Here is a 26,499-nt window from a genome sequence, read left to right as displayed (position 1 = left end):
CTTCTTCACTTACACTCTTCTTGCTTCCCCTTCTCCCTTGGGTTGGCTCTTCCTCCCTTGAGTTGACTCTTAGCTTTTTCAAATTCTTGATCTAAAATGGCAAAGGCATCACTGTATTTGTGTACCAGGGCCATGCCTGTCCTAAATTTATATATTTCAACTCAGCTAGTGTTTCTTAAAAACTTTTGACCAGAAATACATTTTCTGTACACGTGTATATATGTGTAGATACGGTTACACACACACACACACACACACACATTTCATGAAAATATGCTTACTTTTATTACCTGCAATTCGTATTCACAATACCATTTTAATGGTTTTCATGACCCCAAACTCATTTTACAATCCATCAACGGATCATGACCAAAAGTTTGAAAATCATTGAGCTAGGCCATTGGTGGCAAGAGAAAGGAAAAGAAACTCTTGAATTTCCTCCATTTAAAGGCATAATTCATTGTTAGATACTTCATGAATTGAATAACCACTTTTTAGCAAAAGGAAATAATATGTCCTTTAAGTGTACCTAGTGGTGAGGAACTAAAAGCCTCTTAATGAAGGTGAAAAGGAGAATGAAAAAATTGGTTTAAAACTCAACATTAAGAAAACTAAGATCATGGCATCTGGTCCCACCGCTTCATGGCAAACAGAAGGGGAAAAAGTTGAAACACTGGCTTTATTTTCTTGGGCTCCAAAATCACTGCTGCTGCTGCTGCGTCACTTCAGTCGTGTTCAACTCTGTGTGACCCCTAGACGGCAGCCCACTAGGCTCCCCTGTCTCTGGAATTCTCCAGGCAAGAACACTGGAGTGGGTTGCCATTTCCTTCTCCAATGCATGAAAGTGAAAAGTGAAAGTGAAGTCACTCAGTTGTGTCTGACTCTTAGCGACCCCGTGGACTGCAGCCTACCAGGCTCCTCTGTCCATGGGATTTTCCAAGCAAGAGTACTGGAGTAGGTTGCCATCGCCTTCTCCCCAAAATCACTGCAGATGGTATGAAATTAAAAGACCTTAGAAGAAAAGCTCTGACAAACCTAGACTGCATAGTATAAAGTAGAGACTTCACTTTGCTGACAAAGGTCCATATAGTCAGAGCTATGGTTTTGCTGGTAATCATGTACAAATGTGAGAGTTGGACCATAAAGAAGGCTGAGCAGCAAAGAGTTCATGCTTTTGAACTCTTGTGCTGAAGAATACTCTTGAGAGTCCCTTGGACTGCAAAGCGATCAAACCAGTCAAACGGAAATCAACCCTGAATATTCATTGTAAGGTCTGATGCTGAAACTGAAGCTCCAATACTTTGGCCACCTGACGCGAAAAGCTGAGTTTGGAAAAAGACCCTGATGCTGGGAAAGATTGAGGGCAGGAGGAGAAGGGGACGACAGAGGATGAGATGGTTCGATAGCATCGTGACTCAATGGACATAAATTTGAGGAAGCTCTAGGAGATAGTGAAGGACGACAGAGCCTGGCTTGCTGCTGTCCATGGGGTTGCAAAGATCTGGACACAACTTAGCAACTGAACAACGGCAGCAGTGGATATAGGACATATCCTTAATTCAGAAATGTTAATATGTTAAAAAGTTTGGGTTGTAGAATTGAAGTAAAATGAGCAGCGTTGCTCACTTGGTATTGAGCACTGTTCTCTACGGATTGCATAGTGGGTCTGATTGAATTCATGATAGGTTTGCAGGATAGGTATTTATGGATTACTATAGATATGCCACTTTTCTCAGAATACAGAACTAATAAAATTCAAGATTTGACTCCTCTAAAGCCTACATTTTTGTAATGATCTGTTCCTGCGGATCATACGACTGTGGTTGAAATGTTCCAGTCCTGGCTTTACCATGAGCTAGCTTCATGTGAATGTATATATTCACTATTCTTTTTAAAAACAGCAAGCCTTAGGAAAACATGGCTCACAATTTCTGCACCCAAGGAGCTTCTGGTTAGGGAAAAAAGAGACCTAAGTAGGTCAGCCAGACTCAGGATGATGGTTGGTGCTGTGGAGCTTTGCATGAGTTGCTGAGGGGAAGGAGAGTTTCACAGGGGAGGTTTTGTGGGGACTAGCTCTTGAAGGACAGTAGATGAGATGGGATTTTCTAAGGCAAGCCACCCAGCTCACTGGATCTCCGATTCTTTATGTGTGAACGTGAGAGGCTGTACTGATTTATCCCTGTGGCCTTAAACTTGTGTCTGTCTGTGATCTCTCCTTAGCACCTAATCTCCATTACTTTGGCCCCTCTGACAACCAGAAGCAAATTCTCCATCTCTGTTTAAATGCTTATGTTACCTTTTGAATTGCCCATTAAATTTTAATTTCTTGAATTGCCCATTAAATTTCAGTTTCCTGCTTGAAGTACCCATTTGGTGTCAAGCTCCTGGAGGAGACTGACAGGCAGAGAACTCCATGAGTGATCAAATCTTGGCTGTGTTGCCACTGTTGTTTGACTCGCTGGGCACTTTCTTCCAGGAAAGTATCTCTTCTTATGATTTCATAATATCAAAATTACCTTTGAAATACAATACAAAATAAACAATTTCCATCAAGGAAAGAAGTAAGTTTCCCTTAATGGTAAGTGAAAATAAGATCAGAAATAAGGATAATAAAGAAGGAGGAGGGATTTGAAAATTAAAAGACCCAAAGAGAAGAGAAAAATTAGATAATAGAAAGGGAGAAAACGCCTTTTATTCAGTGGTGTTCTCTGTGTAAAATTACTGCCTTCACCTTGGAGTTCTGGCTGGTAGGTTCTAACTCTGCCCTCATGATTCACTTATTAATATCATAACTGTAGCCTCTTCTGGGAGAAGGCAATGGCACCCCACTCCAGTACTCTTGCCTGGAAAATCCCATAGACGGAGGAGCCTGGTAGGCCGCGGTCCATGGGGTTGCTAAGAGTCGGACACGACTGAGCGACTTCACTTTCACTTTTCACTTTCATGCATTGGAGAAGGAAATGGCAACCCATTCCAGTGTTCTTTCCTGGAGAAGCCCAGGGACAGGGGAACCTGGTGGGCTGCCGTCTATGGGGTCGCACAGAGTGGGACACGACTGAAGTGACTTAGCAGCAGTAGCAGCAGCAGCTTCTTTTACTCATGCTTTTTGTAATGCTCAAAATTCTCCAAGCCAGGCTTCAGCAATAAGTGAACCGTGAACTTCCAGATGTTCAAGCTGGTTTTAGAAAAGGCAGAGGAACCAGAGATCAAATTGCCAACATCTGCTGGATCATGGAAAAAGCAAGAGAGTTTCAGAAAAACATCTATTTCTGCTTTATTGACTATGCCAAAGCCTTTGACTGTGTGCATCACAATCAACTGTGGAAAATTCTGAAAGAGATGGGAATACCAGACCACCTGACCTGCGTCTTGAGAAACGTATATGCAGGTCAGGAGGCAACAGTTAGAACTGGACATGGAACAACAGACTGGTTCCAAATAGGAAAGGAGTATGTCAAGGTTGTATACTGTCACCCTGCTTATTTAACTTATATGCAGAGTACATCATGAGAAACGCTGGACTGGAAGAAACACAAGCTGGAATCAAGACTGCCGGGAGAAATATCAATAACCTCAGATATGCAGATGACACCACCCTTATGGCAGAAGTGAAGAGGAACTCAAAAGCCTCTTGATGAAAGTGAAAGTGGAGAGTGAAATGTTGGCTTAAAACTCAACATTCAGAAAATGAAGATCATGGCATCTGGTCCCATCACTTCATGGGAAATAGATGGGGAAACAGTGGAAACAGTGTCAGACTTTATTTTTCTGGGCTCCAAAATCACTGCAGATGGTGACTGCAGCCATGAAATTAAAAGACGCTTACTCCTTGGAAGAAAAGTTATGACCAACCTAGATAGCATATTCAAAAGCAGAGACATTACTTGGCCAACAAAGGTCCATCTAGTCAAGGCTATGGTTTTTCCAGTGGTCTTGTATGGATGTGAGAGTTGGACTGTGAAGAAAGCTGAGCACCAAAGAATTGATGCTTTTGAACTGTGGTGTTGGAGAAGACTCTTGAGAGTCCCTTGGACTGCAAGGAGATCCAACCAGTCCATTCTGAAGGAGATCAGCCCTGGGATTTCTTTGGAAGGACTGATGCTAAAGCTGAAATTCCAGTACTTTGGCCACCTCATGCGAAGAGTTGACTCACTGGAAAAGACCCTGATGCTGGGAGGGATTGGGGGCAGGAGGAGAAGGGGACGATAGAGGATGAGATGGCCGGATGGCATCACTAACTCGATGGACGTGACTCTGAGTGAGCTCTGGGAGTTGGTGATGGACAGGGAGGCCTGGCGTGCTGTGATTCATGGGGTTGCAAAGAGTTGGACACAATTGAGCAACTGAACTCACCTGAGAGTTTGCCTTCAAACTTGGCAACTGAAAACAATAAATATTTATTGTCTAAAAATATGCTGCTGTCAGTTTGAAACTATAGAATTAATTTAGCTTTCATTTAGACTTTCAGTTCAAGATATCAAAAAATAAAATAATTGGGTGACAAATATATGTTAGTATATTCCTTTCCCCTACACTAATTTTTAGAATGCAGATTTGCACTGATGACTGCCCACATGATGAATCCCAGGCAATTTTCTATCCCCAGTGCCCCAGCCCTGGTACCTGAGCCTCCAGGGAGGAACCTGACAGATGCCATCCCCTGTGGACAGTGCTGGTGGCATTCATGAATAACAAGTGGTGGCTTTCATTTTTAAGTCTCTAAAGCAAAGTAAGCTCATTAATAGTACATTTCAGTGCATTGATTCTGGGCAAAAAAGGCACCTCCTTAAGGCTGGTTGAAAGTTATTCTGGCTCTTCTTGTTGAGAGAAAAGTAAAAAATAATACACTTGTTGAAATAAATGTGCAGAGTCACTTAATACCTGGGGAAAGATCTCATTTTTTGGATTTTTTAGATTTGTGCTTTATCGCTAACATTTTCATTCTTCCTCTTTTTTCTTTTTATTGGTGAAGTCTGATTTTTTGGAAATGCTTCCCATTGGGTTGCATTCTCTTTAACACAGGAAGTTGCTTGCATAAGCCTATCAATAGATGTATTATCACACTTGTGACATGCAGATAGTTATAATTTCTTCGGATATTTAAAACAGTACAACAGATTTTTAATCAATGGCATTGGTTCAGCCTGAAGAACTCTAGAATCTTCAGAGGGTAAATAACATGATTCTTGCAATAAACTGATTTCAGGCAAGCTAGTGATGGTATTTGAGCTCATAAAAACTAGGAAAAATATGAATATCTCTCAGGATAACTCCTGGTAAAGTTTGTTCAGAAATGTTAGTTATTAGAAGAGCATAGGCTTATGAATGTTTATGGGGGGGGGGGGTGGCGAGATGGGTTTAAAATTAGTATCAGAGTCCTTTGATGTGTGGTAGAAAATGCAGAGGTAGCTTACTATAGTTTGTGTTCTCCTTATTTCTTGTTAAGAAGCCATCAGAAATGCTCTGTTTATGAAATTGCAGTTGATAACAAAGTAAAGAGCATCAGGTGATCTGCAGAGGTGTGATTACAGGTGCTGGGTTTCCTCAGCCTAAGCTCCATGGCCTTGTGGTAGAGTCCACAGTAGCTTGGCTCTAGTTCAGATACTGACATCTTCAGTTTTTAGGCCTCATTTTTGCTTTCCAGTTGTGTTCTAAAATCTCTAACTTGAATGGACTTAGTTGCCAAAGGAGAAAAGAGAAAATGGCTTACCAAATAGATGTGCTGTCCACATAGAAGATTTCAAAGGTCGACATTGTTATCACATATTTAGTAAAGTTTTACGCTTTAGAGTAAAGCATTAGTGAAATCAGGTGGCCTCAGCTTGCAAAAGCTTGGAGGGGGACTTGGGTTTCCAGCCAGAGACTGAGGCTGGGCTGTGGCGGTGAAAGCCCCAGATTCCTAGCCACTAGACCAGTGGTTAGTGACAAGGGCCCTGGCCCTTCAGCTTCGCAGGAAAGGATTCCCACAAGGACAGAAAGTGGTGAAACAAAGTATTTATTAAGAGGGGGAAAAAGTACAGTTGTGTGGATAGACACACAGGCAGACTCAGAGGGAGAATCCCTGAGTGCGTCCTTGTGGCAGTTTGAATTACTTTTGTGGGGCATTTCTTCCGTTTTTCCTTTGGCCAGTCATTTTGATTTACCTGGTTCACGGTCCATGTTTGGTCTATCTCAGGATCCTCTCGGGTGTGCACACACGTCTTAGCCAAGGTAGATTTTACTGAAAAGGTGTCTGGGTGGGGAACATCCTTTAATACAACTCTCCTTTGACCTCTGAGGAGCCTTTTCTTCAAGTGTGAGGTCAGGGAGGTCTCCTGACTTCGAGAATAAGAAATATGTGGATTGGGCAAGGCCCAGCCTTCTCCCTTAATTGTCCTGGTATCCACAAGGAATGAACCTCCAGTTGCTTTACTCTGAGAAGGAGCCCATCTACCTCCTGCCTCATGAGGAGCATGTGAAAGGCTTCTGTTTTGTCCAAACCATCTGGTATTGAAAAGAATGTTTTTTAAAACAATTCTTTTTGTTAAATTTATTTCTAACAAGTGAAGGTATTTTGGCCAATTAGATTAAATCAGAAATATTGACTACCACTCATAGCAGTGATGTTGCCTTAAAAAGGTTGAAATTACTAATGGTTTGAAAACAAAATAAAGAACTGATCTTGAAAATAAAAAGGACTGATTCTCTTAGTTCCTTCCATCTTTCTCTTTTGGCTTTAAAAATTGCTTCTGTGACAGAAAAGGAATTGACCACACAAAGGCTAAGCATAAGTAATCCTTGAACCCAAGAAGGAAAAAAAAACCCACAAAATTAAGTTTCACACATGATCCCGGATGCTTGTTCAGTGAACCTTCGTAGTTTGTGATTTTTCTAAAACATTTATAATAAATGTGTTTCCTTTAAATATAATGTTTACAGATTTTATACTGATTATCTTTTCTTTCTGTTTTATCAAGCCTACTTATTTTAACCTTCATTTCTGCAGATGAAAGCCCCAAAATCCTAATATGGTGCTTGTGTTGTCTGATTAAGAAAGATCCACAGAATTCTAGAGAATCAAAACTTAATTCCTGGACACGGGTAAGTGTACAAAAGCCCTGTACTGCTTTAAATTCAACTGATTATTTAAAAATGCTGCTTTGATAGTCTAGAAACTTTCAAACACATCCTTCACTGTTACATTATCTTGCTGGTTATAAAGTTTTTCAAGAGATTTCATTTTTGTTTGATTGTGACTTCCGTATGAGATAGATCCTCAGGGTGAACCTCCCTATGCCTACAAAAGCTAATTTTGAGCAGTTTTAGAAAGTTGCTCTTAGGTAATTGAAAGAATGTACTCTCTTTCCTTCTATGATAGCAACTGTTTCTTCCTACCAACCTACATTAAATACTTATATAATTCCTCTTCAGATACTTCTATGCCTCTCTCAGAATGCATTCCGTACTAAAACTGAATTTTGTAAGTGCCCTGGGAGCACTTTATTTTGTGTCCTGAAGTTGGTACTCTGGTCAGTGTGCTCAGACTAGCATCTGGTACTGATTGGCTGTTGCTGCAAACACCGTCAAATCAGTTACCCAACCATGCTAGTTCAGGTAGCTGACAGCTTCCTGAATTCCCGCTGTCTGTTTCTGCTTTCTTTTGAATGATGGGCACAAAGAGGAGAATTTTGTAAAGCTGTGCTTAGCTGCCCTCACCACCAGTAACTTGGCTGTTCTTTCTTAACTCTTGCTGTCCTGCTGCAGTAACCCCAAGGACTTACATGAATGTCAAACTCCACTTACTATGCATATGGTCCAGATTAGCTGCTTAGTATTATGAAATCACCCACCCAAATTAACGCACATGGTTTTGTCTGACTGGTGATATCATTCCATTCACTGCTTTTTACCATTCCTTTGTTTTATACAAAGTGGCTGGCAGAGATAACAAAGACAGTGTATTTTTTGTTAGATTAAAAGGAGAATTGGAAGGACGGTAAGAAGTGAAAAGGATTGAGTGAAGGAAGGGAAAAAAATGCACCTTTTAATTGGAAAGAAAGTTAATGTTAAGAGCTAAAGAAAGGAACTGATAAATAGAATTAGGGAAGAAAAGATCCGAAAAACAGGCTATAGAAGTAGAATAACATATTTAGTTTTTAAATTTCTTAATCATTGCTTTTGTTGAATGTTTGCTCTCTTAATGATTATTTAGGACATATATTTTTATTGGCTAGCTCATTCAGTCCTGGAATAGGCCATCTAATAAAGTATTTTTAGAGTGATCAGGTTCAGTTCAGTTCAGTCACTCAGTCATCCGACTCTTTGCGACCCCATGAACTGCAGCACATCAGGCCTCCCTGTCCATCACCAACTCCCAGAGTCTACCCAAACCCATGTCCATTGAGTCAGTGATGCCATCCAGCCATCTCATCCTGCCCCTTCATCTCCTTCTCCTCCTGCCCTCAATCTTTCCCAGCATCAGGGTCTTTTTCAGTGAGTCAGCTCTTAGCATCAGGTGGCCAAAGTATTGGAGTTTCAGCTTCAACATCAGTCCTTCCAATGAACACCCAGGACTGATCTCCTTTAGGATGGACTGGTTGGATCTCCTCACAGTCCAAGGGACTCTCAAGAGTCTTCTCCAATACCACAGTTCAAAAGCATCAATTCTTCTGCACTCAGCTTTCTTTATAGTCCAACTTTCACATCCGTACATGACCACTGGAAAAACCATAGCCTTGACTAGATGGACCTTTGTTGGCAAAGTAATGTCTCTGCTTTTTAATATGCTATCTAGGTTGGTCATAACTTTCCTTCCAAGGAGTAAGTGTCTTTTAATTTCATGGCTGCAATTACCATCTGCAGTGATCAGGTTAACTTTCTTCATTTAACTAGTGATTATATTAGCCTAGTTTTAAATTTTTAGCCTTGCAGTTTATTCTGTAGGTTTCCCTTATTTAATTTTATGTCCATTTAATAAATACATACTCATTAAGAATAGCCCAGGCAGGTAAATTTATTTTATTTTTTATTTTATTTTATTTTTAAACTTTACATAATTGTATTAGTTTTGCCAAATATCAAAATGAATCTGCCACAGGTATACATGTGTTCCCCATCCTGAACCCTCCTCCCTCCTCCCTCCCCATACCATCCCTCTGGGTCGTCCCAGTGCACTAGCCCCAAGCATCCAGTATCGAACCTGGACTGGCAACTCGTTTCTTACATGATATTTTACATGTTTCAATATCATTCTCCCAAATCTTCCCACCCTCTCCCTCTCCCACAGAGTCCATAAGACTGTTCTATACATCAGTGTCTCTTTTGTTGTCTCATACATCGGGTTATTGTTACCATCTTTCTAAATTCCATATATATGCGTTAGTATACTGTATTTATGTTTTTCCTTCTGGCTTACTTCACTCTGTATAATAGGCTCCAGTTTCATCCACCTCATTAGAACTGATTCAAATGTATTCTTTTTAATGGCTGAATAATACTCCATTGTGTATATGTACCATAGCTTTCTTATCCATTCATCTGCTGATGGACATCTAGATTGCTTCCATGTCCTGGCTATTATAAACAGTGCTGCGATGAACATTGGGGTACACGTGTCTCTTTCCCTTCTGGTTTCCTCAGTGTGTATGCCCAGCAGTGGGATTGCTGGATCATAAGGCAGTTCTATTTCCAGTTTTTTAAGGAATCTCCACACTGTTCTCCATAGTGGCTGTACTCGTTTGCATTCCCACCAACAGTGTAAGAGGGTTCCCTTTTCTCCACACCCTCTCCAGCATTTATTATTTGTAGACTTTTGGATCACAGCCATTCTGACTGGTGTGAAATGGTACCTCATAGTGGTTTTGATTTGCATTTCTCTGATAATGAGTGATGTTGAACATCTTTTCATGTGTTTGTTAGCCATCTGTATGTCTTCTTTGGAGAAATGTCTATTTAGTTCTTTGGCCCATTTTTTGATTGGGTCATTTATTTTTCTGGAGTTGAGCTGGAGGAGTTGCTTGTATATTTTTGAGATTAAGTGTTTGTCAGTTGCTTCATTTGCTATTATTTTCTCCCATTCTGAAGGCTGTCTTTTCACCTTGCTAATAGTTTCCTTTGATGTGCAGAAGCTTTTAAGGTTAATCAGGTCCCATTTGTTTATTTTTGCTTTTATTTCGAATATTCTGGGAGGTGGGTCATAGAGGATCCTGCTGTGATGTATGTCAGAGAGTTTTTTGCCTATGTTCTCCTCTAGGAGTTTTATAGTTTCTGGTCTTACGTTTAGATCTTTAATCCATTTTGAGTTGATTTTTGTGTATGGTGTTAGAAAGTGTTCTAGTTTCATTCTTTTACAAGTGGTTGACCAGATTTCCCAGCACCACTTGTTAAAGAGATTGTCTTTAATCCATTGTATATTCTTGCCTCCTTTGTCAAAGATAAGGTGTCCATATGTGCATGGATTTATCTCTGGGCTTTCTATTTTATTCCATTGATCTATATTTCTGTCTTTGTGCCAGTACCATACTGTCTTGATAACTGTGGCTTTGTAGTAGAGCCTGAAGTCAGGTAGGTTGATTCCTCCAGTTCCATTCTTCTTTCTCAAGATCGCTTTGGCTATTCGAGGTTTTTTGTTTTTCCATACAAATTGTGAAATTATTTGTTGTAGCTCTGTGAAGAATACTGTTGGTAGCTTGATAGGGATTGCGTTGAATCTATAAATTGCTTTGGGTAGTATACTCATTTTCACTATATTGATTCTTCCAATCCATGAACATGGTATATTTCTCCATCTATTAGTGTCCTCTTTGATTTCTTTCACCAGTGTTTTATAGTTTTATATATATAGGTCTTTAGTTTCTTTAGGTAGATATATTCCTAAGTATTTTATTCTTTCCGTTGCAATGGTGAATGGAATTGTTTCCTTAATTTCTCTTTCTGTTTTCTCATTATTACTGTATAGGAATGCAAGGGATTTCTGTGTGTTGATTTTATATCCTGCAACTTTACTATAGTCATTGATTAGTTCTAGTAATTTTCTGGTGGAATCTTTAGGGTTTTCTATGTAGAGGATCATGTCATCTGCAAATAGTGAGAGTTTTACTTCTTCTTTTCCAATTTGGATTCCTTTTATTTCTTTTTCTGCTGTGATTGCTGTGGCCAAAACTTCCAAAACCATGTTGAATAGTAGTGGTGAAAGTGGGCACCCTTGTCTTGTTCCTGACTTTAGAGGAAATGCTTTCAATTTTTCACCATTGAGGATAATGTTTGCTGTGGGTTTGTCATATATAGCTTTTATTATGTTGAGGTATGTTCCTTCTATTCCTGCTTTCTGGAGAGTTTTTATCATAAATGGGTGTTGAATTTTGTCAAAGGCTTTCTCTGCATCTATTGAGATAATCATATGGTTTTTATTTTTCAATTTGTTAATGTGGTGTATTACATTGATTGATTTGCGGATATTGAAGAATCCTTGCATCCCTGGGATAAAGCCCACTTGATCATGGTGTATGATCTTTTTAATGTGTTGTTGGATTCTGATTGCTAGAATTTTGTTCAGGATTTTTGCATCTATGTTCATCAGTGATATTGGCCTGTAGTTTTCTTTTTTTGTGGCAGGTAAATTTAAAACACTTAATTCCTGTGTGTGTTAGTCTCTCAGTTGTGTCCGATTATCTGGCTCTTTGTGACCCTGTGGACTGTAGCCCACCAGACTTCTCTGTCCATGGAATTCTCCAGGCAAAATACTAGAATAAGTAGCCATTCCCTTCTCCAGGGAATCTTTTCAACCTTAGGATCGAAACTGGGCCTTCTGCTTTGCAGACGGATTCCTTACCGCCTGAGCCACCAAGGAAGCCCCACTTAATTCCTACCTTCAGAGAATTTACAGACTCTACCAGGTCATTCTAGGGCAGTGCCAATGGGTTATTGGTAGAGCTGTGTATAGGGGTGATGGTGACACAGCGGATGGACACTTGTTCAAACTTGGGCATTTGGAGACCTTTCCTGGGGGCATTACACATCAGCTGAGTTTTGAAGGATGACTAGGAGAGGTGCTGCTAGTGATAGAGTCTGCCTGCCAGTGCAAGAGACACAAGAGACTCGGGACCGATCCCTGGTTTGGGAAGATCTCCTGGAGTGTGAAATGGAACCCCACTCCAGTATTTTTGCCTGAAAAATTCCACAGCAGAGGAACCTGGCAGGTTACAGTCCATGGGGACATAGAGTCGGGCACAATTGATCACAACACATGATGTATTCAGGGAGCTTCAGGTGCTTAGATATGCCTGAGTTTGGGATTTTATAAGGTTGATAATGAAGCATAAAGCCTTATGTATGATTATAAGAAGTTTTTATTTTGCCTTGAAAGCAGTGGGAAAACCGCCAGAGTATTTTCAATAGAAAAACCATATGGCCAGGTGTGAGTTTTAGAAACTAAATAGCAAAAGGAAGTTGATTTGGAAGGCGTCAGGGATAGCACTTTCAAAGCTATTGTAGTGGTAAAAGTGAGAAATTGTGAAAACCTGAATGAAATGGAGAGGAGGGGCAAGATTTATGATATTAATAAGGTAAATATGTAAAGATATAATGACAGATTAGGTGCAGCTATACTTAGGCGTAGGTGGAGTTGAACCTAGTGTTTTCAGGAGAGTGGCTGATTTGCACATAGGGGTTGACAGTCCTCAGGATTTGGGAACAGTGAAAGCCCTGGATAGGGGTGAGATTACCCAGGAAGAGTATCTAGTGTGAGGAGGGGAACGGGCCTAGGGACAACCTTGGGAGACTCTGGCATTTAAGGAGTGAGTGGAAGAAAGTTACACTGCACACTAGAAAGGGGGAGTCCAAGAAGTAAAAGGGGAAAACAGCAGCATTTCAAGAAGGAATGAGTGGTCATTTATATCTAATACTAGTATGGCACTGTCCAACAGAAACAAAGTACATTCTAATAGCTGTTTTCAATTTTTTATTAGCTGCTTTAAGAAATGTAAAACGAAAAAGTTGAGACTAATTTTAATAATTATTTTATTTAGCCCCATATATCTAAAATACTATTATTTAAATACGTAATCTATATAAAATTATTAATGTGATTCTTTTATAATATTTTTTTATATTGAATCTTGGAGATCCAGTGTATATGTTACACTTAATTCAGTGTATATGTTGCATCTTAGTTCAGAGGCTAAGTTTTCATTTGATATTCTTGATCTATTTTATAAAATACAGCATTGAAAAAGTAGGTTCACATATCCAAATTGTTTCAGAGAAACTTAAAACTGAGTCAACTGTTTTCAAATTTAAATTTAATTAATAGTTAAAAACTCATTTTTCTCATTATACCTGTTACACTTGAAACTGCTCAATAGCTGAAGTGAAGTGAAATGAAGTCGCTCAGTTGTGTCCCAGTCTTTTCGACCCCATGGATGGTAGCCCACCAGGCTCTGCCATCCATGGGATTTTCCGGACAAGAATACTGGAGTGGGCTGCTATTTCCTTCTCCAGGGGATCTTCCCAACTCAGGGATCGAACCCAGGTCTCCTGCATTGCAGACAGACGCTTTTACCATCTGAGCCACCAGGGAAGCCCAATAACTGAATAGGTCATAAAGAGTTGGACACAGCTGAGCAACTTTCAGTTTCTTTATGGCTGTTAGTATTTGCCTTAATATATTGGAGTGTTCCTGTGTTGAGTATGTATATATTTTTATAATTGTTGTATCTTTTTTTTGGATTGATTCTTTGACCATTATGTAGTGTCCTTCTTTGTCTCCTGTAACAATCTTTATTTTAAAGTCTATCTTATCAGTAATGCTTCCTTTTGATTTCCATTTGCATGGAAAATCTTTTTCCATTCCTTTACTTTCAGTCGGTGTGGGTTTTTTGATCTGAAGCCGGTCTCTTATAGACAACACATATACAGGTCTTGTTTTTGTATCTATTCAGCCAGTCTATGTCTGTTGGTTGGAGCATTTAATCCGTTTAGTGAAAAGTGAAAGTCGCTCAGTCATGTCCGACTCTCTGTGGCCCCATGGACTATACAGTCCATGGAATTCTCCAGGCCAAAATACTGGATTGGGTAGCCTTTCCCTTCTCCAGGGGATCTTCCCAACCCAGGGATCAAAACCAGGTCTCTTGGATTATAGGTGGATTCTTTACCAGCTGAGCTACCAGGGAAGCAATCCATTTATGTTTAAGGTAATTATTGATAGCATATTCAAAAGCAGAGACATTACTTTGCCAACAAAGGTTCATCTAGTCAAGGCTATGGTTTTTCCTGTGGTCATGTATGGATGTGAGAGTTGGACTGTGAAGAAGGCTGAGCACCGAAGAATTGATGCTTTTGAACTGTGGTGTTGGAGAAGACTCTTGAGAGTCCCTTGGACTGCAAGGAGATCCAACCAGTCCATTCTGAAGGAGATCAGCCCTGAGATTTCTTTGGAAGGAATGGTGCTAAAGCTGAAACTCCAGTAGTTTGGCCACCTCATGCGAAGAGTTGACTCACTGGAAAAGACCCTGATGCTGGGAGGGATTGGGGGCAGGAGGAGAAGGGGACGCCAGAGGATGAAATGGCTGGATGGCATCACTGACTCGATGGATGTGAGTCTGAGTGAACTCCGGGAGTTGGTGATGGACAGGGAGGCCTGGCATGCTGTGATTCATGGGGTCACAAGGAGTCGGACACGACTGAGCGACTAATCTGATCTGATCTGATGTTCCTATTGGGGCTTCCCTGGTAGCTCATCTGATAAAGAATCTATCTGCAATGCAGGAGGCCCCGGTTCCTTTCCTGGGTTGGAAAGATCCCTTGGAGAAGGGATAGGCTATCCACTTCAGTATTCTTGGACTTCCGTGGTGGGCTCAGATGGTAAAGAATCCACCTGCGATGTGGGAGACCTGGGTTCGATCCCTGAGTTGAGGATCCCCTGGAGAAAGGCATGGCAACCAACTCCAGTATTCTTGCCTGGAGAATCCCCATGGACAGGGGAGCCTGGCTACAGTTACGGGTTGCAAAGAGTTGGACACCACTGAGCAGCTAAGCACACTGAGTACAGCACAGCACATGTTCCTATTGCCATTTTCTTAGTTGTTTTGGATTTGTTTTTGTAGGTCTTTTTTCTCCCTTCCTCTTTTGTTCTCTTCTCTTGTGATCTGATGACTAACTTTAGCATTGTGTTTAAATTCTTTTTTCTTTTTTTTTGTGTGTGTATCTATTGTAGATTCTCAGTTTGCAGTTACCATGAGGTTTTGATACAGCAGTTTATATATAAACAAGATTGTTTCAAATTTCTAGTCTTCTAATTTCAAATGCATTCCCAATATCCTGCATTTGTGCTCTCTTCTCACAGTTGCTGATTTTGATATATTGGTGTGCAGATGATTTACTACATTTATGTTTGCCTTACTGGTGAGCTTTTCTGTTCATAATTTTCTTCTTCCTAGTTGTGGCCTTTTCTACTTAAAGAAGTTCCTTATAGCATTTATTACAAAGTTGGTCTGATGGTGCTGAATTCTCTTAGTTATTGCTTGTCTGTAAAGCTTTTGATTTCTCTGTTGAATCAGAATGAGAACTTTGCTGGATAGCATATTCTTCCCTTCCCTCTTAAATATATTGTGTCACTCCTGAACTTCCCTGGTGGCTCAATGGTAAATAATCCACATACAATGCAGGAGACATAAGTTCTATTCCTGGGTCGTGAAGGTCCCCTGGAGAAGGCAATGGCAACCCACTCCAGTATTCTTGCCTGCAAAAAAATCCCATTGACAGAGGAGCCTGGCCGGCTCCTCTGGCAGTCCCTTCTGTCTACAGTTTCTGCTAAGGTATCAGTTGATAACCTTATAGTATTCCCTTGTATGTTATTTGTTGCTTTTAGTGTTTTCTCTTTTTAATTTTTGTCAGTGTGTTTAGTATGTGTCTCAGCATTTTGCTCCTTGGGTTTATTCTGCCTAGAACTCTGCACTTCCTGGACTTCAGTGACTATTTCCTTTCCCATGAAAGAGAAGTTTTCTGCTATTATCTCTTCAAATATTTTCTCAGGTCTTTTCTCTCTCTCTTCTTCTTGAACCCCTATAATGCAAATGTTATTGCATTTAATATTGTCCCAGAGGTGTTTTTAGGCTGTCTTCATTTCTTTTAATTCTTTTTTTCCTTTGTTCTGTTTAATGGCAGTGATTTTCACCTTCCTGTCTTCCAGCTCACTTATCCATTCGTCTGCCTAAGTTAGTCTGTTATTGTTTGTTCTAGTTTATTTTTCATTTCAATTATTGTAGTGTTCATCTCTGTTTTTTAAGTTTTTCTACATCTTCATCAAACATTTCTTGCATATTCTCAAACTGTGCCTCCATTCTTTTTCTGAGATCTTAGATCATTTTCACTCTCATTACTCATTACTCAGATAGGTTGCCTGTCTCCGCTTCACTTGGTTGTTCTTCAGGGGTTTTATCTTTTTCCTTCATCTGGGACATATTCCTCTGTTTTCTCATTTTGGTCCGACTTTCTGTGATTGTATTTTCTGTTCCGCAGGGCTATAGTTCTTCTTGCTTCTACTGGCTGTCTGAGAGGCTTGTGATGGTGGGTAGGTCTGGATCCTGCTCACTGGTGGATGGATATGGGTCTTGTCTCTTGGGTGGACAGGGCTATGCTTAAGAAGACTTTAAGCAGGCTAACTGCCAACAGTTGGAGCTGTCTTCCTCTTCTGTTTGTTGTTTGGCCTGAGGTGTCCCAGCACTGGAGTCTGCAGCCTGATAGGTTGGGCTAGGTCTTAAGGAGAAAATGGTGACCTCCAGGAGCGCTTGTGCCAATGAATGCTTTGCCAGAACTGCCACTGCTAGTCTTGTCCCTGCACCTCTGCAGGAGACTGTCAGATACTCACAGGTAGGTCTGGCCCAGTGTCCTATGAGGTCACGACTTTTGTCCTTGGGTCCTGGTATGTATGGGATCTTGTGTGCACCCCCCCCACCAACCATGGAGTTTCAGTTGCCCCCAGTCTTGTGGAATTCCTCTGATCAAACCCCACTGGCCTTCAAAGCCAGATTCTCTGGGGGCTTCCCTTCCTATTGCTAGACCCTCAGGCTGGGAAACCTGATGTGGGTCACTCCTATAGGAGAATTTCTGTGGTATAATTATTTCCCAATTTGTGGGTTGCCCACCCGGCAGGTATAGGACTTGATTTTATCTTGATTGTGCCCTTCCTACCATCTTGTTGTAGCTTCCTCTTTGTCTTTGAATGTAGGGTCTCTTTTTTGTTAGGTTTCAGCATTGTTGTTTGTTTTGGCAATAGTTTTTAAGCAGTCGTTGGTGATTTTGGGGTTTTTTTAAGAAGCAGTGAGCTCACATCCTTCTACTCCATCTTGCCAGCCCTCCAATGATGGCACAGATAGCATCCAATGGAAGATGGTGCAGAGGCAAATTCCATACTTGTCCTAGAAATTCTGCCTGATGCTTACTATAATGTTGATCTTTGTTAACATATTGTTTTGGAAATACATTAATTTCTCTGGAGTTTTACTAGTAACCACAAATGTACCATCAAATAATACCACCTCAATAGCTATTCTTACAGTTTAGAGACTGATTGAAGTCATAGGACTTTTTTCACATCTCTTTGGAATGCTTGGTTTTTGAAAAACTTAGTTTTACCAGTGAATCCACTGAACTGATACTTTTTGAGAACTTACTGTTTTCCAGGCAGTAAAGAGCCCAACGATACCATCATAGATGTGAAAATAGTCTTTTCTCAGAGTTTATAATCCAAATCTAGGCCTGCCAAATATAGAAAATACCTGTCTTCTTTGAATAAGATTATACCACTATTATTTTTAATCTGATGAGATGGAAATGGCAGAATAACAGAAGTGGAGATCAGTTAAAATGCTTTTATTCAATCTTTATACCATTTCAAAATGCAGTAGTAAGTAATAATCAGATGTTCCTGTATTCCTTCTGTCCTCTTCGTGATTCTTTAGAATAATAATGAAAAAACTTTAAAATTACAAAATCTAACCAATATACAAAACACTGCATGAACCATAAGTGCCAAGCTTAATAAATTGTTCCATATAAATATCCTTGCAATTCCCACCAGGTCAGGTAATAAAACAGAATATTGCCTGCCTCCTAGAAGCTACCTGTCCCCCGAGGGCCCTTTCCCATTTGTATGCTTTAGTGCATGGCTAACAGTAACTACTATCCTGACCTTTATTTACATTGCTCTAGCTTTTACCGCTTAATTATGCTGTTTGGCCTGCTATTTTAATTTGGTAAAAACAAAATAATGCAGTATGTGTTTGCACTATTGTGACTTATAAGAAATATCTATTTGGTCATTCAGATGATCAATATATATTTTTTATTTATGTTTTGGTCTTCATCTTCATTTCCTGGACCACAGCTCCCAAAACCCTTGGAATCACCTAGGTGTTGAGAGTGATAAAAGGTGTTTTGTGTTATGTTAATAAGGTGATGTTTAGAGGGTCATATGTTAGCTTTTGTTAATATTGTATTGAGAGCTGGTTCCCAAGAAAACCAACCTTGTAAGCAGAAGGTTGGAGCTTTCAGTCCCACTCTCTGACTTCCTGGGAGGGAAGGGGGCTTGAGATTGAACCAGTTGCCTTTGGCCAATGATTTAGTCAGTCATGGCTTTATAATAAAGCCTCCCTAAAAACCTGAAGGACAGCTTTTTGCCCCTTTTCAGAGAGCTTCTATATAGAACAAGAATGATACTGCATGCCATCTTGACAGGCCTCAAGTTCTACAAGGACAGAAGCTCCTTTGTTTGAGACATTGCCCTGTGCATCTCTTTATTTGGCTGTTGGTTTGTGTCCTTTAACGTCATTTTATAATAAGTTGATCATCTAGTGTGTAAATGGGTTTCTTGAGTTCTGTGAACCACTCTAATAAATTAATTGAACTCAACAAGGGAGTGTGGGGACCTCTGATTTAGCCAGTTGTTCAGAAGTACAAGTAATAATCTGGGTTTGGGATTAGCATCCTGAGTTGGAGGAAGTCATTTGGACCTTTAGTTTGTAGCCAGTCCATCAGAAGCATAGGTAACTGCCGAGGACCAGCCCCGGCTGACCCAGGGTATTTGAAGGGGAGACGGCGTCGGCGACCTATTCAAATGGTAATTAGAGATATAAAGAGTAATAGAATGAGGATAGCTCAGTAGGAAAATTCAGTGGAGAAAAGAGGCTGAGTAGCTTGGTTTACGCGGAAAATCAATATAACCCGTGACACCAGGTTAGCTCTGACCACGGAGGCCGCAGGCGCCCTCTCGAATAGCGGAAGGTGCCCCACCTTAGACACCTTCTCGAGTGGGTCTTAGAAGCCCAGGCAAATAAGTGGTCGCAGAGGATATCCACGCTCCAGATGGAGACTTCAGCTGGAAGTTAAAGGAAAGAATGACATGGGGAGACCAAGCATTGGTGAGCAAGGCCCGTAGCTTTATTTTCAACAGGGGCTTTTATACCCTAAGTTACACATAGAGGATAATAGGGGATGCAAAGTCAGCAGTTTTTGATCCTTATCAAAAACCAGGGTTTCTTTCCTGCAAATTTACCGTATACAAATGATTTAGGTGATTTACATCATCTTCTGGCCAGAAGGCCTACTAACATTTTATGACTCTTGACAAGGACTTATCAACAAAGACTTATTTTCTCTAAGAGTAATTATTTTAAGGTTTGGCGCCATCTTCCAAAGATAAAATTGCATTCCTATAGGGCGGATGTGTAATGGGTTTACAACAAAGGAAAGAATTTATTACCTTAAGGGTCTAAAGTTACTAACACCAAGGCCACTACTTATTTTTTCTATATACCAACTATTAATTAATACATACTCAAGGATACAATTCAGGGGATGTGAAAACTTGGCAACAAGCATTGACTCATCAATGAAATCCTTTACTAGTTTATTCTGACAGTTTCTAACTCTCTGAGAGGTTCTAAGCTATTTGAATATCTTAAGCTTCCTGTGCCTCTCGAGGCTGGGAGACTGTAAACAATCGTATGCATAGCTGTAGGAGTCCGGGTAAACTTGTCAGGTGAGTTAGAGAGCCATCTGAGGGGTTTGGATTTAAACACTCCTAATTGCCCAGGAACTTTATTAATTGGAGCTGTAAGTTAACTCTTTGACAGAGAGAGAGAGATGGTGGTAGGGGACAGCCCCCAGTAAAGTCAGAGGTGAGAGCACAAAGCAATAAAGTAGGCAGACTCTGGTTTTTTTGGGGGGTAGATGCTCGAGAATATCCGGGCGGACTCCTGAGGCTCGATCCCGCCTTTGCGTATGCTGAGCCTCCTTCCTCATGACCTTTGTCACGAGTGGAATGCCTCACCGGGTCCCGGCAGGTAACAACACAGGCTTTGATGATGATGATGAAAGTCATTCAGTCGTGTCTGACTCTTTGTGACCCCATGGACTGTATAGTCCATGGAATTCTCCAGGCCAGAATACTGAAGTGGGTAGCCTTTCCCTTCTCCAGGGGATCTTTCCAATCCAGGGATCAAACCCAGGTATCCCACATTACAGGCAGATTCTTTACCAGCTGAGCCACAAGGGAAGCCTAAGAGTCCTGGTGTGGTAGCCTATCCCTTCTCCAGTGGATCTTCCTGACCCAGGAGTCGAACCAGGGTCTTATGCTTTGCAGGTAGATTCTTTACCAACTGAGCTATGAGGGAATGGCCTCTAAAGTACCTGTCATACCTTTTTAAGGATGACATTTAAAATTTTATTGTTGTGAGATTTATTAATCTTTTCCTCTGTGATGAGTAAATTTGTATCTTATTTCAGAAAATTTATCCCACTTCAGAATCATGAAAACCTACATTATCTTCTAAAAAAATATTTATTTGTGTTTCCCATTTATGTCTGTGATCTACCTGTAACTCTTTCATTGTGTGACTTAAGGTAGGAGTCTATTTTCACTTTGTTTCCACATAGATACCTCATTGTCCCAGTACCATCATTGAAGAGTCTTTATTCTTTCAGTGAATCACAGTTTGTTGTGATACACATAGTCAAAGGCTTTAGTGTAGTCAGTGAATCAGAAGTAGATGTTTTTCTGGAATTCCTTTGCTTTCTCTATGATCCAACAGATGTTGGTAATTTGATCTCTGGTTCCTCTGCCTTTTCTAAATCCAGGCTGTACATCTGGAATTTCTTGGTTCATATAATGCTGAGGCCTAGTTTGAAGGATTTTGAGCATTAACTTGCGAGCATGTGAAATGAGTGCAATTGTGCAGTAGTTGGAACATTCTTTGGCATTGCCCTTCTTTGGGATTGGAATGAAAACTGACCTTTTCCAGTCCTGTGGCTACTGCTGGGTTTTCCAAATTTGCTGGCATATTGAGTACAGCACTCCAGCAGCAGCATCTTTTAGGATCTGAAATAACTCAGAGGGCATTCTATCACCTCCACTAACTTTGTTGTAGTGATGCTTCCTAAGGCCCACTTGACCTCACACTCCAGGATGTCTGGGTGTAGGTGAGCAATCACACCATCGTGGTTATCCAGGTCATTAAGATCTTTTTTTGTATAGATTTTTGTGAATTCTTGCCACCTCCTCTGTCTACCCTCTTGAAAAAAAGATGCAGTGATATCTGGGTATTAGCGTTTTTTTTTCTAGTCAGAGATAACTCAGTAGCACTGGATTGCGCCCTGACTGGCTGTTGCAGTTGTCATGTACTGTTCTACGTTCGGATCCTGTGCCTCAACAGCTAACAGTGCCTCCTAAGATAAAGAAAATTTGCTTGCTATTTCCTGTATCATGAATCTCCTTGCTTCTGCAGTTACTCCTTCCTCTTGTCTCTCTTCACTCTTTGTGTTGCACACCAAGGAGTTCAGTGACATTGTCCTCTTGCAGATCTACCCCCAGCTTTTCACTGAGAGTCACTAAATTGCTGAAGACCTCTTTGGACTCTTCATCCATTTTCTCAAATCCACAAAACTCATGAACAAACTGCAAGCAAAGATTCTTCCAAATCCCATTCATTGTGATGGCAGTAACCTCATGCCAGGCAAAGTCAGTGCCTGATTAGTCACTGCCTGATAAAAAGTGTGACATAAATAAATATTTTTTGGAAGTCACTCTAACTCTCTGGTCCATAGGTTGAATGAGTGCCATAGTATTTGGTGGTAGATGCAATACTTTGACATTGGGATGAAGGTCTCCATGAATGGAGCATTGTCAGGCAGCAAAACAGTGTTGAATGGATGTAGTTCTCCAAGCAGTATTTCTCTACCTCCAGGATAAAGTGGTGGAAAAACCAGCCCTGGAAAATGGCCTGCATAAGCAAGGCTTTGGGATTATAATCTTCTACACAACAGGAAGGGAGCCCTTAGCTATGTTTTTAAGGGCTCCTGGGCTCTCTCAATGGATAAACTAAGAGAGGCTTCAGCTTCATATAGCACCAAGCAAGAGTTAGCGTGTCATTTGCTGCATTATAGCCTAGCATCAGCTTTTCCTGCTTACTGAGGTAACTTCAGTTTGACATCCTCTTCCAGTACAGTCCTGTCTCATCCACGTTTAAAACTCGCTCAGGTGAATATGCGCCTTCATCAATACTTCTCAGGGTGGTTCATGAAATTCCTGGACAGCTACCAAATCTGCACTTGCTGCCTTGTCATTTACTTTAATGTTGTGAATGTTGGCTCTGTCCTTGTTCTGATGAAACCAGCCATGGCTGGCATTAAAAGATATGCCCTCTGACTCTTCATCATGTTCCTTCTTCAGATCTTCGTAAAAGCTTTTAGCGTTCCCTTCAGTTGGCATTAAGCTGAATGGGACTTGATCCTACTGCAGCCACACACTGAGAAGTTTCTCCATCTCCTCTAACACTTTTCTATGCTTCTTTGATATTATTGTTGACATCATTAGCACAGCAGACTTCACACATTCCATGATATTATCCTTATTCTTTAGAATCATGCTGATGGTTGAACAATTTGTTTTATAGGTATAGGCGACATCTACCATCTTTTTGCCTCACTCTTCTCTCTCAATTATTTTCACTTTTGATTCCATTGTTATTGCTTGGCACTTCTTAGCAGTACTAGTGACGTCACTGCTGCTTTTACACTTGGTTCTAGACATCCTGGGGTTGAAACAGAGATACTGTATGGTTGTATTGTATACAGTACTGTGCAGTAAAGTCCCCAAAGTACAACCACGTCTAGAGGATGCATGCACGTGACAGTCTACACCAGACGTACGAACTCACTTAGCTGACTGGACGTGAGAAAGTTTAAATTTTGAACGTTCATATGTAAGAGACTTACTGTGTATAGTAAAGGTAGTAGATTAATCACTTATAAAGCTAATATGAGGCTTAAAAGACAAAGTAGCTATGATTACAATAATTAGTTAAATGATACACAAAATAAGAATACAAAAAAAATGATATAAAATGTGTTATGGGGAGAGTAAAAATGCAGAGCTTTAGTGCATTCAAATTTGAGTTGTTTTCAACTTAAAATACAGTATTATAAATATGTTACAACTGACATCGATAAAATGCATAGGCTCTTAAGAGACCACATTGAACAACTGAACATACCAATAAAATGGACAACCTAAAAGAATGGATAAATTCCTAGAAACATACCACTTATCAACAGTTAATCATTAAGAAATGGAAAATCTCAATATTCCAATTACCAGTAAGAGGATTGATTCAGTAATTAAAATTCTCCCAACAATCAAAAGTTTAGAACCAGATGGCTTCACCGGTGAATTATAGTGATAGTGAAGTCGCTCAGTTGTGTCCGACTCTTTGCGACCCCATGGACAGTAGCCAACCAAGCTCCTCCATCCATGGGATTTTCCAGGCAAGAATACTGGAGTGGGTTACCATTTCCTTCTCCAGGAGATCTTCCTGACCCAGGGATCGAACCAGAGTCTCCCGCATTGTAGGCAGACGCTTTACCATCTGAGCCACCTGAATTATACAAAGCATTAAAAAAAAAAAATCAAATTACCAAAATATACAAGAGGAGGTAATACTTCCCAACTCATATTGTGAGACAAAGATTACCTTTATAACAAAACCAGATAAAGACATCACAAAAAAATTACGGTCCAGTATCTGTGATGAATATAGATGCAAATATCCTCAATATAATTTTAGCAAGCTGAATTCAAGAATACATTAAAAAGATCATACACCAAGATGACGTGGTATTTACTCTGGGATTTTTCAGCATTTGCAAATCAGTTCAGTTTAGTCACTCAGTTGTGTCCAACTCTTTGAAACTCCATGGACTACAGGATGCCAGGCCTCCCTGTCCATCGCCAACTCCCAGAGTTTACTCAAACTCATGTCCATTGAGTCAGTGATGCCATCCAACCACCTCATCCTCTGTCATCCCCTTCTCCTCCTGCCTTCAATCTTTCCCAGCATCAGGGTCTTTTCCAGTGAGTCAGTTCTTCACATCAGGTAGCCCAAGTATTGGAGTTTCAACTTCAGCATCAGTCCTTCCAATGAACACTCAGGACTGATTTCCTTTAGGATGGACTGGTTGGATCTCCTTACAGTCCAAGAGACTCTCAAGAGTCTTCTCCAACACCACAGTTCAAAAGCATCAATTCTTTGATGCTCAGCTTTCTTTATAGTGCAACTCTCACATCCATACATGACTATTACAAAAAACCATAGCTTTGACTAGACGGACCTTTGTTGGCAAATGAATGTCTCTACTTTTTAATATACTGTCTAGGTTGGTCATAACTTTTGTTCCAAGGAGCAAGCCTCTTTCCATTTAATGGCTGCAGTCACCATCTGCAGTGATTTTGGAGCACAAAAAAATAAATCTCTCACTGTTTCCCCATCTATTTGCCATGAAATGATGGGACCAGATGCCATGATCTTAGTTTTCTGAATGTTGAGTTTTAAGCCAACTTTTTCACTCTCCAGTTTTATGTTCATCAAGAGGCTCTTTAGTTCTTCACTTTCTGCCATAAGGGTGATGTCATCTGCGTATCTGAGGTTATGGATATTTCTCCCGGCAACCTTAATTCCAGCTTGGCTTCATCCAGCCCAGCATTTCTCATGATGTACTCTGCATGTAAATTAAATAGGCAGGGTGACAATACACAGCCATGATGCATTCATTTCCTGATATGGAACCAGTCTGTTGTTCCATATCTAGTTCTAACTGTTGCTTCCTGACCTGCATACAGATATCTCAGGAGGCAGGTTAGGTGGTCTGGTATTCCCATCTCTTGAAGAATTTTCCAGAGTTTGTTGTTGTCCACACAATCAAAGGCTTTGGCATAGTCAATAAAACAGAAGTAGATATGTTTCTGGAACTTCCTGCTTTTTCTATGATCCAATGGATGTTGGAAATTTGATCTCTGGTTCCTCTGCCTTTTCTAAATCCAGCTTGAACATCTGGAAGTTCATGGTTCATGTACTGTTGAAGCCTGGCTTAGAGAATTTTGAGCTTTACTTTACTAGTGTGTGAGATGAGTGCAATCATGCGGTAGTTTGAGCATTCTTTGGTGTTTCCTTTCTTTGGGATTGGAATGAAAACTGACCTTTTCCAGTCCTGTGGCCACTGCTGAATTTTCCAAATTTGCTGGCATATTGAGTGCAGCACTTTCACAGCATCATCTTTCAGGATTTGAAATAGCTGAACTGGAATTCCATCACCTCTACTAGCTATGTTCATAGTGATGCTTCCTAAGGCCCACTTGACTTTGCATTCCAGAATGTCTGGCTCTAGGTTGGTGATCACACCATCATGATTATATGGGTCATGAAGATCTTTTTTGTATAGTTTTTCTGTGTATTTTTGCCACCTCTTAATCTCTTCTGCTTCTGTTAGGTCCATACCATTTCTGTCCTTTATTGAACCCATCTTTGCATGAAATGTTCCCTTGGTATCTCTAATTTTCTTGAAGAGATCTCTAGACTTTCCCATTTTGTTGTTTTCCTCTATTTGTTTGCACTGATCACTGAGAAAGTCTTTTTACCTCTCCTTGCTATTCTTTGGAACTGTGCATTTAAATGCATTCAAACTCTGCATTCAAATTTGCAAATCATTCAATATGATTCCCTGGTGGTACAGATGGTAAAGAATTTGCCTGTAGTGCAGGAGACCTGGCTTCAATCCCTGAGTCAGAAAGATCCCTTAAAGAAGGAACTGGCTACCCACTCCAGTATTCTTACATGGAGAATTCCATGGACAGAGGAACCTGGTGGGCTACAGTCCATGGAGTCGAAAAGAGTCAGACATGACTGAGTGACTAACAATATGATACACCATGTTAACAAACTGAGGGTTGAAATCATATATCCTTTCAATAGATGCAGAAAAAGCACTTGTCAAATTCAACATCCATGTATGATAAAAACTCCCAGCATAGTGAGAGTAGAGGGAATGTGCCTCATTGCCCTTCTTTGGGACTGGAATGAAAACTGACCTTTTCCAGTCATTGTGGCCATTGCTGAGTTTTCCAAATTTGCTGCCATATTGAGTGAAACACTTTCACAGCATTATATTTTAGAATTTGAAATAGCTCAACTGGAA

General features: G+C 40.4%; 1 protein-coding gene across 21 annotated transcripts in view; it reads left to right on the top strand.

Moving 5' to 3' along the window:
* FANCC (FA complementation group C) overlaps nt 1-26,499 on the top strand; it is a 343,951-nt gene that overhangs the window by 130,903 nt on the left and 186,549 nt on the right. For all 21 annotated transcript variants that reach the window (XM_024995472.2, XM_059888957.1, XM_059888956.1 and 18 more), the window contains one exon: nt 6,986-7,080. In XM_024995472.2, coding sequence (XP_024851240.1) covers nt 6,986-7,080 — 95 coding nt within the window. The remainder of the gene's footprint in view (nt 1-6,985; nt 7,081-26,499) is intronic.

Source organism: Bos taurus, chromosome 8, assembly GCF_002263795.3.
Source record: "Bos taurus isolate L1 Dominette 01449 registration number 42190680 breed Hereford chromosome 8, ARS-UCD2.0, whole genome shotgun sequence".
NCBI lineage: Eukaryota > Metazoa > Chordata > Mammalia > Artiodactyla > Bovidae > Bos > Bos taurus.
This window is presented reverse-complemented; position numbering and strand designations above follow the sequence as displayed.